Source organism: Pogonomyrmex barbatus, unplaced genomic scaffold, assembly GCF_055798465.1.
Source record: "Pogonomyrmex barbatus isolate J1 unplaced genomic scaffold, ASM5579846v1 scaffold1, whole genome shotgun sequence".
NCBI lineage: Eukaryota > Metazoa > Arthropoda > Insecta > Hymenoptera > Formicidae > Pogonomyrmex > Pogonomyrmex barbatus.
In genome coordinates this window covers 1,698,406-1,712,708 of record NW_028297098.1, presented here as the reverse complement: position 1 = coordinate 1,712,708, position 14,303 = coordinate 1,698,406, and the positions used below count along the sequence as shown (strand labels likewise).

The window sequence follows — 14,303 nt, the reverse complement described above, 5'->3', positions numbered from 1 at the left end:
TCGAAACGAACAATACTTTAAAAGCAAACAGTCAAACAAAAACATGAACAATGTTTTCAGAGCTTGAGCGATGTAAAACTAATTTCTTCATTTATAATAACTTTCGCAATAAAAAAGAATTTAATTTTAGACTTAATTATATATTCTTAATTAAGCACATTGAAGAAACGGGTAATCATAATTCTTCTCAAAATTTCTCTAAGAAAAGAAATTCAGACTTTATTCCTCAAATAGCCTATTGTTAAAATTCCATTGTTCTTAATAAAATAAGCTTATATCATAAGATAAAAACTTTCATATTCATTCATTTTTAAAAGAAGCTTTTTTTTTATCGATAAAAAAGAATCTTTTACAATGTATTTACGATATACCCTTTCTTTTCCACGCAGTTAATTGCGTTCCCAGAGCAAGGATGTTTCGAATTAATAAGAAGTGAAACGTGACTCGCATCAAACAGTCGACATAAACGAGGCAATAAAATGTCCACTCTGGAACTGCTTAGTGCGAGTCGACTGGGAGAAAGAAAACTAAAGAGAGAAAAAAAAGAGAGAAACTAATAATACGACAATTAAACAAATATTCCTGACATCGTAAATTCGACTCGCGGAAATTAAGAATAGGATTAATAGCGCTCGTCTACGATCGTCACTCCATTAATTACATATGAATTCGATAAATCAGCCGATACGGTTGGAAATACTAAAAATTTACCCATGTGTTGTCGATCCAGTTCTCCAAGTGGCCTCGATTCCAGCCGGTTAAGCAGCGTGTACCTCAACGGAACTGCATCTTGCAGTCCCGATAAAGATGCGATAAGAGCCGGTAGCGGTTGACTTTTCAAGCGGCCAATAAACCGATAAAGGGAGATCGGCGGTATGTTGTTAATGTCGCCGGAACGTGGAAGAGTGCGAATCTTGTGATAAGTTCTCTTTTATAAGTTGTCTCTTATAAGTTCGACACCGATTTATCGCATTCACGATCAAATTCACGATAAAAATATCGTGAATACGCGCAAACAAATTTTGTGGGGAATATTGCACAGGATGGGACGTAGAAGCGTTTTGCAACGATGAGTGCCAGAATGCAAGGTGAGTAAATAGTATATGTTTGACTGGTTAAATTAATTAAATTAATTAAATTTGTAAGTGTGGTGTGTTGAATTAACGGGCGTAAATTATATCGTAATATCAGGGACGTCATCGCGACTCTCAATTCCAACCCGAGTCAGTAATAAATTCAATTAAAATAAAGTTAAAACAAATAGAGTTGATTACGCATTTACCATAAATATGTAAACTCAGAAATCTGTGTGTTAGTTTTAAACTTAGTTTCAAAGTAAGATAGTTAAATGGCTAAGTTAAAGTAGGATAATTAATTTGTTGATAAAAAAGAAAAACAGAAAGAAACATTTTGATTTTACCTATGTAAATTAATTTACATTAAATGGCAAAAGTACGTAACAATCAATTATAATTAAATTAAATAAGTGAAATAAGTTTTTTAGGAATGTTATTTATGTTTTTCATTTATATTTTGTTTTTCTGCCGACATATAATATGATATAATACATTAAAATTTAATTAAAGTTTTAAGTTACAGATATATATTTTCTGTATATATTGAAAATAATTAGATCATTACCTTTATTATCTCCTATTATGTAATTAAATATGAGAATATATTTTATAATGAGTTATATAATTATTTTCTTTCGATGAAATGTTTTCGCATGTATAAAGTAATGAAAGTCAATTTCTTTCGCCTATTCTTTTTGTTACAGATCGAATTCCACTTGCACAACGCACCTCCGCATCAGTATCCAAGCTTTCAGGATACTCGTGCGGTATCCAACACTTGTCGTCTTATCGTGCCAAAACTTTCTTCCCCGAGTGAGGCCAATATTGCAAGTTTGGTTTTCTTGCGAAGTGTACAAGAACCGGAAAGAAAAAAAAAAAGAAAGACGGAGGAGTCAATTGAAGGGAGCGCGAGAACGCGAAAGGATAATCGATTTACGTACCCCCTGAAACTCCGATACTTCTTTAAGACTTTTATTTAGTATCTGCTATTTAGGATAATTTAATGTCGAAAAAGAAGGAGCGTTAACAATTAAGCGTCTCTGTGTAATATTTATAAAATCTTTCTTTTTTGTATACTTCAGTTTGAAAATAAGAAATAATTGTTTTCTTCAATTTAGTTTCTCATTTCAACAAAGAAAATTCAACAAATCATAATTAACAATAACAACTTTTCTATTTTCTACCAATCTTTTCATAGTAATTTGAAGACTAAAATAAGAATACAAATAGTCAGCGCAGTAAAGCGCTAAAATATCTAATATATAAATCTTCGATAAAAATTAAGAAAAACGGAAGGGAAGGAATTGAAGGAAGCTTGCGAAAGAAACGACTAAAAGAAATAAGCTGGCTTAAAAAGAGAACGAAGAGAGGCAGGGACGAATGAGGTTCAAGGCGAACGAGGTTACATAGATTTCGAACGAACACCTCTCCGGTTTTTCCCAGGATACTATCAGCAGTTTCGAGGCGAGTACATCATCCCCCTGGACCCAGGAGTTTCCCGAGGGAGTCTTATCCCAACTTGGCTTTATAAAGGGACGACCCACCGACACGGGGATGTCGGCATAGAGAGAGATGAAGAGGGAGGAAGGGGTTCAAATACATTCTCTACACACTACGACCTATATCCTGCGGGAAAACCGCGTCCTGCCTAGATAAGAACTAGCGGGACGAATTCCCAGAGCCATTCGTTCGATATGTGTTCGTGGCGCAATTCATCGTTTCAATTCGTACCTCCGCTCGTAAATTTTTACAGCGCCGATTTATCATCTCGTCCGTCTGTCCGTTCCTGGCGACGTGTTGCGGTTTAAAGTTCATTCATCCGAAAGATTTTGAATAATGCGGTGAAAACACTAAAGAGAGGGATGGCAACTCTAAAAGCAAGGGAGCATTATAAAACATGATAAATTATTCGTAATCAGTTTCACATATATATTTTTATATAATTATATATTATATATATATATATTATATATTATATATTTTTATATAATTAAAAATATATATATTTCTCTATGTCCATATTTTATGATATTTATTTTATACGTTTACGTTTTACTTATTGGTGCAAATATGTAGAGAATAACTCATAAATTTCAACTCGTGTTTCACATTTATTTGCTGTTTATTTATGTGTGGACAATAGAGTATAAAATTACAAACTTTTGCAGAATGAGAGAAAAAGAGAAAGCTTTTTTTGTCATGCTTTCATATAATATAACAATAACGAAATAAATAATACTTTTGCAAGTCTGGTAATGTCTAACACGAAATCTGAAATTCAAAGATCAAAATTCTCAACCATTATTATTTTATATATTCCAATATCTTTCAATTTTTTAATAAAACAAGCCTATCAAAGTCTTATATTATTATCCAATATTAAATTTTAACGCAATCTAAGTAGTCGTCTTTCCCATTCAAGTATATAGGACGTGTCTAGGGAAATCAAGTAATTCAAGTGAGATTCACATCGCGTAACTCCAAAATTATACCTTTAATCGAAAGTTTCATTTCGCGTCGTCAGCATTATCGAACTTCCGCCGTTCGTCGCAAAAGACGAAGAGACAGACAACTCGCTCATTAACGACAACGCAAACTACTTTTTCAATTAGACGCATCTCCACAAGAGCCGGGTCGCGACTCCTCCCGACTTCGGTCGTAAAGTTTGGCCAAAATTTTCCGGTATTAAAGGCGATAAGAACGTGCGCCGCTTTCTCTGATCTCGGGATTTCATTAGCGCGAAAACTCTGCATCGGACTTACCTATATATTTACGCCAGCGATGAATCTTTATCTACAGCCGCGTTGCCGAACTTTCCGCTCCTAATAACCGGCTAACTTTTACATCGCGTTCTTTATCGCCTCGCGATATATTTTTTCCTTCTTTCGCACGCATTCAGCCGTAATTATAACTAGATTTATGATGAATCAATAATTGCTAATATTACGCAAAACGTTGTGCACTAATAATTTATCATTTTAAAAACAACAATATAAATCTTTTATAACCATAACAAATATCAAAATATTAATTAATATTTAATTAATATTTTTAAATTACTTTATATAAATCATGCGATAAACTATTAATACCTATGAATATTTGTGTAATATGTGATAAATATATACAACATATGTATATGTTTACATATATTCAAGATTATTGCCATGTATTGTCAAACAAGAAATGAATATCACGAGAGTCTTTCACTTCTTTATTCATCGTTTTTAACTTGTTATTATCGTTGATTCTTTTTAAAATACTCACAAGCGGTATGAAACGTTCGTATATTCAAAGTTAACAAGAGTTTAATAACTCTAGTGCAATTGCAGCTTCAATATCATATGTATGGACGATCTACTTTAATTTACGGGGCGAACTTCGGTATCACGCTACTACTTAGCGCTCAAATACCCAGGTTACAATTAATCCAGACTCTGACAACACTATCGTTTCTCTGATTTTTCCACTTTCAGCTCTCGGTATTGTACTTTATGTATGTCCGTAATAATGATCCTATACGAATGTCGCTTTGACAAGCACGGTCTAACCGTAATATACACTCGAGACCGGGACTCTCTCTCTCTCTCTCTCTCTCTCTCTCTCTCATACTCACTCTCACTCTCTTCACCCTTTGTATCTGGAGAATAAACACCGAGGGAGGACGATGAACACGAGTCGCCGACAGTTGTAATTCTATTGTGGACGTGCCCGCGCCCGGCCACATCGCGTCGTCTCGCAGCGCGAATTTCCTAGCTGCGCCACGTACGCCATTGCCGACGAGGTGCGGAGTCGGTTAGCGGATACTCGTAGTTACCGCCTAATGAGTGAACCTATCCCTTTACGTGGCGTGCATTTACAAGCGATCGCGGCCGCTCGTTGCATTTCCGCGCCGCGCCGCGCAAAAACCGTCGCGCGTTAGGATATATTCACATCGACGTGGCTGCCTCCCCCGCAGCGACACGACCGCGAATAATTCACGATGCTTTTACGAATTTCCGGATCCGGCAGTTCGCAGGCGAATTGTAAATGCACAAGCGTTGATAACAATTTACGACCGGTGCTTCTGTGGCCAGTGCATGTGACGCACCGCTGTACGGGATGCTGAGAGATCTTAGTTTCAGAGAAACATAGAGAAAGAGAGAGAGAGAGAGAGAGAGAGAGAGAGAGATTTTTTAAACAGCATGAAATTGAACTTGCTTTTGATATATTAATAATTCTTCTACATTTTTCAAGGTTTTTGCGAAGACACCACCTGATGCATAATATACAACACTTGATATATTCTTTGCTGCTAATTGTGGAAGGCAAAGAACTTTTATAAATAACATTTTAGTCACGGAGTGAGTAAGAAATGTATACGATTAAGGAACGACTTATGTTTGCGCTAGTGTGAACGGGGTTTAACACATACACACGTATCTTAACTGGCAGTACTTACGGTGAATTTAATTCTAGTTCTCTCTAGCTTACCCTTTCTTTCCTTCTTGGCAAGGTGCTGAAATAATTAGGAATAATTGCGTCTCGAGGGTGAAGAGTGCCGTCTTCTACGCTCGCTTCTTAAGTGAAATAAATGCTCGCTACCAACCATGCTTTGTGCCGCACTATCGCAAATATCAAAATTTTCATTTTCGAGAAAACGTGTTCGTATGCATCATATAAATATACAATATCCTGAATTTTTTATCATTTATAATTATTTATCATTTATAATTTCAATTATTTTGTAGAATTAATATATGTTTGATCTAAATGAAGATTTGTAAATTGCACGCATGTATGTGGCTTAATTTTCGGAGCATTCTAATAAATTTTTTTAATGCAAAAACTTCAGTACATTGTAATAAACTCCTAACATGAATATGTTATTAACTTTATTGCTAATGTACTGATGACTTTTGATATTATCTGCAGACTATACACGCGAAGCAAATTTAATTTAGCTACGTTATTATTACAAAAAAAGAATCCAACTTTCAGATGAATAACATAGTTGCGAGAGAAATCGAATTTTTATCTTTCCTCTTTCTTTCTTTTTTTTCTTTTGCTAATCTTCATGGAAAATTTTTCCAGTCCAAAAGGTTAATACGCAATTTTCTTTTCTTCTTTTCCTCAAGAATTCTAAAGAAACCTTAATTCATGTGCGAAAATGTTGAACGCGAAACGAATGTCGTGTATATATATATATATATATATGGCGCCTCGACTCGCGTACCTTTTATCGATCGTGAACTCTTGGAATGAAACAAAGGAGAAACCTCCAACATTTACTAAAAGAAATCACAGAAATATGTACAATAAAAAAATAACAAATCACATCCATTATGAAGAAATAATTTTATAGTTAATATTACATAAAAGAAGTCAAACAACTTGCCTCTTTGTAATAAAAATTACAAGATGTATTTCTACTATTTCTTATTCTGCACAGAGCAAGATGTAATGCAAACTTCTACCCACCCACCCACCCACCCACCCACCCACTCACCCACCCACCCACCCTCACACACACACACACACACACACACACACACACACACACACACACACACACAAATATAATTTCTTATATCAATCAAATTTAAATTCCAATATTAATATATTAATTAAAGTTCACATATAAATATTTTTATATAAAAATATTCTTATATAGATCAATCAACAAAAATCACACAATTCTCTTGTGGATGCATTAACATCAATGTGTATTGTGATTAGGAACCCCAAAAAGATATATTTAAAGTTAAAGCGGAGAGGGGAAAATAGAGTTTCATTCATTTTACATAAAAGTCGTGCAATTTCGCAAAACCTCTTACGCAAGCACGCTGTTGTTAGCATGCAAATGCATAGAGTGCGAATAGATAGAACGTGGTATACATGGCACGCCGTAAGAGTCTCGTGTCCCGAACAATGTAATACGCGGTAACAATAAACAACGCTCTTAATGTTATACCACGATCCGCTTCGAGCGAGAGCGCGACATGCGAAAATGGAATGAGAATAGTAAAATACTAGTGCCGCGATATGTATAGCTTGGGTGAGCTTATAAAGAGAGAAGACCGGAGTAGTCAGGGGAATCCAACGTGGTGCGTAAACTTTCCGACTTGCATAGTGGCGACGTCGATCCTCTACACGGGGTGGCTCGGATGCACAACATAAATTTTTTTGTCTGTGAATATTTGAAGTAGAATAGCAATTTTGTACGGTGCTTAATTCCCATATATTAAAATATGTATAATTATATGAAGAAAAGATATTCATTAACAAAGGTAAATGGATGGATCTGGAAAAAATTTTAAGAATTTGAAGAATTTGAAGAATCAGTCTTAAAAAAAGTAAATTTTTTTTTTATGTAAAAAATGTTGAAGAAAGTCTCGTTTTAATTTTTCAATTTTTTTTTCGACATTAATATATTCAGCAAACAAAAATGAAATTAAATTTTAATCAAGTTAATCGATAATTAATAAAAAAGCAGAGTAAAATCTTATCTTTAAAATTTAGTTCGTAAAAACTTTTTCATTTTTAGTAATTGAATTTTTATGGGAACTCCTGTCGGGTATATAAAATAACTTCAACGATTGAAACTGAGTCACCCAGTGCATAGCGGTCACTCGCTCTATGCATGCTTTCTCATTCGCGGAAAGAAAATCTTTCTATTTGTTCGATGCCCGTTGAGCACTATATAACCGCCACGGTTATCCAGAGATGCGTTCGCGTACACGCGAAATAGTCCATGAAATTATACCACGCGTAAATTCATCCCCGTTAAGAGCCGAGCGATCGCGTTTCAGCCGCTGTAAACGTCAGCACTCATTAAAACAAGGCGCTACGCGGTATCGATTAGTGGGAATACAGGCGGCTACGCTTCGCGGAGCGTTATGCGGATCTCATGGGAATTGATTCACCGGAAGTTATTTGGGTATATCTACAAGCTGAGAGATACCCAAATTGGAAATTCATCAGATAAAATCGCGCCGCAGATCGAAAATGTCGATGCGAAACGCCGACACGCCGTAATTTCGCGAACAAGAAGTGTAATTTGAGTTTCGCGGTAATATGATAAACTCCTAACTTCGATTGCAATCTTCTCTCTTTTAACACACACACACACACACACACACACACACACACACACACACACACACACACACACACACACACACACACACACACACACACACACACACACACACACACACACACACACACACACACACACATACATAGATACATAGAGGAAACGTGACTCGAATATTTTTAATAAATGCGCGCAGTTCGCTATGTAAGATAACGTTACTTGAATTCTCCCGTCGTCGCAATATAGAGAGCTATTTCGAAACGGATTTAAAAAAAAAAGGGGGGTCCAAAGTCGCAAAAACTCCTGGTCGTAATCCCGCGACGCAAACGTCGAGAGTGGCGCATCATCCGACTCTCGTAGCTTCGACCAACTCTCGCTGTTAATATTTATGGATGAAATATACGCCGAATGATATCCGCGGATTCGACATCCCTCAAACCCTCTTTAAAGACACGTTAAGAGCTTTTTAATGCCTCTCACCGTGCCGAACGGTGTGCAGCGCTATATGCGCTGCTCTAGCTGCACAAGCGGCACCGCGTGGGTGGACACGTAACACCCCGACGTAATAACATAATGGTGTGTTACGGGTATTACGCAGATTACGCAGTTTCCGTTCAGTCACGCACGTCGAATCCAAATTGGGGAGAGTAAACGGGAGAGGGGCTCGCGCCTCTTGTTCGCCCCGTATTTACGCGGAGAAGGGGAAAACGCGAGGGAGGAGGTCGGCGATACAAGGATGGGCCGCAAGACTACCATTAACAGATTAATGATCTCGTGAAGTCCATTATCTTGTCCACATTGAACGAAAGCGTCCGTTTTTTTCTTTTTTTGTTTGACAAACTTAAATAGATGGAAGCATTGGTTTTCGAACGAATCTTTGCTAAATAATCAAATGATCGAAATTTGATTTATTCTACAAATCCATTTATTTGTAGAATAAAATAAAATTAATTAAATACGACAATATGACATACAAAACTTAAAATTAATTAATTTTCAGCTAATAAAAATCATACCCTCTGAAGTTAAGCGAAGAATTTAAATTATTATAAAAACATTTTCTTTAAAGACAGAAAAATTTATTTTCTTAAATAAAATCATTTTAAAAGTAAATAATTAACAAATTTTTTTTAATCTTTAAGAATTTTACATCTTAAGAGCATAAGCTCAAGCTGTAAGTGCAATCAAGCTATAAATTCAACTGTTAACAATGCTGAATAATTGGCAAAGCCAAGCGAGCGTTCACAAAGACATTTAGTGTGCTGGGCACAAAGACCTTCCTTGTTCGTTCGATCGGTGAACCTGTTCGGTCCGTTGTGTCGACAGGGCGCAGCTGCCACTTGCAAGATACCAAAAGACTACTTGCGTTACCGCCTCGCCTATTTCATGCAGCTATGTATTTGCAGAGACCGAGTCCGGGAATTGCTTTTACCGGAGAAATCTCCTCGCGGAAGCGGTCGACAAAAAACCGAATCGTACATAGCATCGTAACATCTCGTGAGAAAAACGCATCTCGAGACTAAATCGTGGTTTATGGATGACGATAAGAGCTGCATTAGTAGTTCGTTAACGAAGTCAAGGCAACTCGGAGAACGGAAATCTCGGATGTCTCTCTCTCTCTGATGTCTAACGATTCTGTCGGAATATTCCAACATGTAGTGCGCGTCTCCGCAAATTTCCGCGCTCTAATGAAAACCGCAAGATGTTAGAAATTTCTCCGTCCTTTCGGATGAGTCTGTAGAGACAGACGGGTTGTTCAAGGCGGAGAAATTTGTTTCCAACAATCTGCGGTTTTTGCCAATATCGAAGAAATTTACATTTAGAAGAATGTGTCCTGATATCATTAAAATATATTAATAAAAAATTTTATAAATTTGTAACTTTTTTCAAAAAACTTCTATTATGTCGTTTAACATATTTATTAAATAAATTACAAGAGAAATAAAAAATTCTTCCTAGATCCTCCTCCGGTCTTATTTCTTGGCAGGAAATTTAATTATCTCTTCAGATTGGTCAAGATAGAAAGATATATGGTCAAGAATGATAAGACAGCACCGAATATCACTATAAAGATGATATCTCTTGACCAGAAATATTTCCTCTCAATATGGAGACGCGTCATCTGTCTTCTCTGGGATGCGCATCTTATTTCGTACGTGCCTCTTCTGAGCTGCCGTCACACATCTCTTTCCCTTTACTCTCAACGTGCCCATTTTTTACACCCTCTTACCGAGAAGAGCGGGGACGCGAATTCGTCCTCGGGATCACGATGAATCGCAACTGTCAGCCTGCAAATTGTGACATAACACCGCCCTCAGGATCTCGCCGGGCTGTCTCTGGGGGTAGAAGTGCGGATGCAGGAGCGGGGAAGAAACGGGACTTTGGTGATGGTGGATGGGTCGGAAAATGAAATTCCGCGGAGAGACGGCTAGGCAAATTCCATTCACTTATGTGCGAGCACACACGGCGCGTGCACGTAAAGTCTTGAGGGGGAGAGATGGAGGAAGAGAGAGAGAGAGAGAGAGAGAGAGAGAGAGAGAGAGAGAGACAGGTGGAAAGCATACACATTCGTGCGTTTACGTGCCGGCGCCACTATCCAGTTGAATTTACAAGGGGAATAAATTACGTCCGAACTGTTAAAGCTAATACTATCACGAACGTCTTAGGATTTCTCATGGGGCATTCCCCGTGAGGTGCTAATCGTGACGCATCATCAACTTCGCATGTACTTTAATCACGGTGAACGCCGCGAGAAATGCGATAAAGCTCTCTCATAGCAGTTTCCCTGAAATGCGTGGAATCCCGATGATAAATCAAATATAGTTGTACATAATTCCAAAAACCAATGGCATTTCAATTTATTTCTGTTCACCTCTGGTAATTTTTCAAAACATTTTATTTTACTTCAAATAGAAAATTTAAAAACTTGCTCCGCGATATTTTCAATGCAGGTTTATCGTGAAAAGTAAAGCAAAAATTTCTATTCTCTGTATAAAATTAAAAATAAATTTCCATTTCATTGAATCCCTCGGTTGGTGAATAACGGGATATACAATACGTTGTAAAATTATGAGAGCAAAGCTCGGAAACTAAGGAAGTTATAATTCATTTTCCCGTGTAATTAGAAAAAACCCCTGTGATACCAGAAGGGATGCAGAAACATCGTTCTTCTACTAGAATAACATTTTTATATTACGTACCTCATTATAATCTCGCGAGAATTTTTGGCAACGCCCTCAAAAAATATTATTATCACAGAATTTTTAACAAAGGCTTTAACAGAATCTTTTCAAAGAGACGTTGCTTAAATTTTCAACGCTGTAATTATCTTAATTATACTGACAAGCATTATCTTATACATTTACTCGGTGCATATAACATTGTAAAAATTATATTCAATTAAATTATTACATTAATACGTAATAAGTTATTATTATAAACTTATCATTGTAAAGTTAAATTGTTATATTAAGTTATATTAATCTCTTTGCATTCTTCTTCGAGAATCGCACGTAAATCGCTGTTAAATGAATACGAGGATACCCATAGTCGAAACTCACAGAATCGCGAAAGAACATCGTGGAATCGAGATCGCACTTCGGCATGCTGCACACGTTGCACCTGTGACGTGCGGCATGCATCACGCGTCGACGCAATCGAAGGGAGAAAACGCATAATAGCCGGGCGAGATGTAGGAAATGCGCCGAGCGGTGCAACAACCTCGACATAGGCTCGTCGCCGATAAGGACACACGATGTGACCTCTTTCCCGGTAAATGTAAGCGGTTTACATGCGCGCGCAGTCGTCGTAAATCGCTTGACATTTAAGTCGGAACACGACTCTCGCAATCTGTAGATGAATCGACAATTAGACGGCGATTTTCGCACAATAAAATCAGTGTTCCTTCATACATCATTTGAGATAGAATTGTGCTCTATTGTCATGGAGTTAAAGAACCGACGAACAAATAGCGCGTTATTAATATATTATACTATGCATTACTAATGCAGCAAATTAGTATGTTTCCTCAGTATAAAGTTCGTTTTATTTATAAACTTAGAGTATCTTTAAATTCCAGAGATTTTTTTTTTTTTTTGATTACTGATATAGCGATCTGTACACATGTTTAAAAATAGCTAGCCGTTTAAAATGTTTTAAGACTGTTTCGCCATTTTTTACACATGTTTCAAAAATATACACGGGATCTCAACTACAGTCTTAATTTGAAAAAGAATAATAATCACAATACTAATCTTACTATTTGAAAACGTAAAATTTCGAATAATAATAATAATATATTTGAAGCAGTGTCATGAATTGTAGCGCATACACGCAATACAGAGCAGTTACTTCCGTCTTTCGTAATCGGCTAATTAGTCACAGGGAAACTTCGTGCGAGAGCAATTCTCTCCAGAGAGAAACAAAACCGTCCGAAAAGTGCTCACGTTTTGCTCCTCGTGCTGTGCCACGTGCGGCGTATACCTAGACTACCAATACACGTGGATGCCATCGTATGGTGCACGCGGATGTCATGCAGGTCGGAAGTAAAAAATCGAAAAAAACGAGAGGCGAGAGAGGCGAACGCTGAAAGTTAAGTCGAGCTAGCCGAGTGTCGGAAGACAGCTTTCCGATACAGTCATTCTCGCAAGATTCGCTTGTATATTGTGCGAGTAGTTACATATGCGGGAAAAAAACGTAATAAGTAACGCGTTGCTTGTCGCAACGCCATTCTGTTTCCTCTTGTCTACAATTGCGCTATCGATCAGCGTGCGGTACTAGGCAAGGTAATTTCATGTAATGGAAGTCAGGAAGTATATATGTGTGTGTGTGTGACAGTACACTTATATATCGATTTATAAAGGGACTACTATCAGAAAATTACCTTATCATTATTGCATCATTACTCACGACTTATGTCATTTTGTTGCGCTATCGATGTTATTATCTTGATCCGCCAATGCATCGCAACATCGCAATAATAATAAGATAACAAAATCGACTGAATAATCATGTATGATGAAGTTATGCGTGATGATCGATCGAAAGTTATACCTTTCTTTTCCTTCCTCAAGTCGTTGATTAAAAATCGAGGCGAGATCGGCGAATGGCCACACGTTGTTCTCCGGGGAAAGAGCATCGGACCACTTACCTGAAGAAAAAGAAAAAGTAGAATTACAGAAAAATTTTCATCGGTTAGCTTCTTTCCCGAGGCAGAGGAAACGGTGAAATAAAGAACAAGAAGACACTTCGTTAATGAAAGAAACCGGTGAGGGAGGGACGAACCCTCTGAGTGCTCTTCGAAGTGCGCCACTTTGAGCTTGTTGGTATTAAGTATATACCGGAGAGAGAGCTCAGAGGAAGACAGAGAGCGAGAGACATAGAGAGAGAGAGAGAGAGAGAGAGAGAGAAAGAGAGAGAGAGTTAAGAACCCCGAGCGGATTTTCTCGGGATCTCGAGCTCGAAAGCGACAGTACGCGAGACTCTGCGACATTCCGATTGCCATTTTTGGTCAGACGAAACGATTGACAATATTTGCGAAATAATTATGTTGATAATAATTATGTTGATTTCTTTTTCAAATATAAAGGAATTCCGTGCAATGATTGAATATTTTACTATAAGACATTTAAACTAAGATCGTCCTCTCGAAAATCTTCAAATATCGTTCGCATTTCAGACATAAAATTTCGTTCTTGACGTAATGTTCCTATAAAATTTCTGCAACCCGAATTTTTGCAGAGAGCTCGCGTTGCCAAACGAGAACAAATTTTGATATCAATTTACTTATATCATCTCATTTACGATAAACCGTAGAGAGAAGTTCGTCTATGATTATAACTGGTAGATATTTGAACGAAAGTATGCGACTGCGTAAAATCTTCGCGTAAACTCAAACACGCGCGTAAAAATCTAAAACTCAATTTCGTGGAATGTAGCATTTTATAGAGTCAGATTCAAGCAAGCGTGTATCTGAATTTGATTCCCAAGTAGAAAAATATCTACGAAAAACTGATTACTGGTCAGAAACTAGGTAGGTTTTTGTAATTTACTGAAGAAATAATTACCCATTAATTAACCAGAAGATCTTAATAATTATAAACAAACACTTCACAATGAGTCTGTTCTCTACAAGCCTCTTTCTGTTAGTC

The 14,303-nt window shown here is 37.0% G+C and overlaps 2 protein-coding genes across 4 annotated transcripts in view; both read right to left on the bottom strand.

Moving 5' to 3' along the window:
- The window catches only part of Ror (tyrosine-protein kinase transmembrane receptor Ror), a 236,107-nt gene that overhangs the window by 108,021 nt on the left and 113,783 nt on the right, over positions 1–14,303 (bottom strand). The gene's annotated exons all lie outside the window — the stretch shown is intronic.
- Positions 6,568–14,303, bottom strand: part of LOC148937946 (uncharacterized) — a 45,497-nt gene continuing 37,761 nt past the window's right edge. Inside the window, exons 3-4 of one of the 3 annotated variants that reach the window (XM_089080564.1) lie at positions 13,207–13,303; positions 6,568–10,442 (exon numbers count right to left, since the gene is read on the bottom strand). In XM_089080564.1, the coding sequence (XP_088936690.1) occupies positions 10,355–10,442; positions 13,207–13,303 (185 nt within the window). In that variant the 3' untranslated portion in view covers positions 6,568–10,354. Of the gene's footprint in view, positions 13,304–14,303 lie in introns of all 3 variants that reach the window. The other 2 variants (XR_016140087.1, XM_089080551.1) reach the window with 2 other exon arrangements.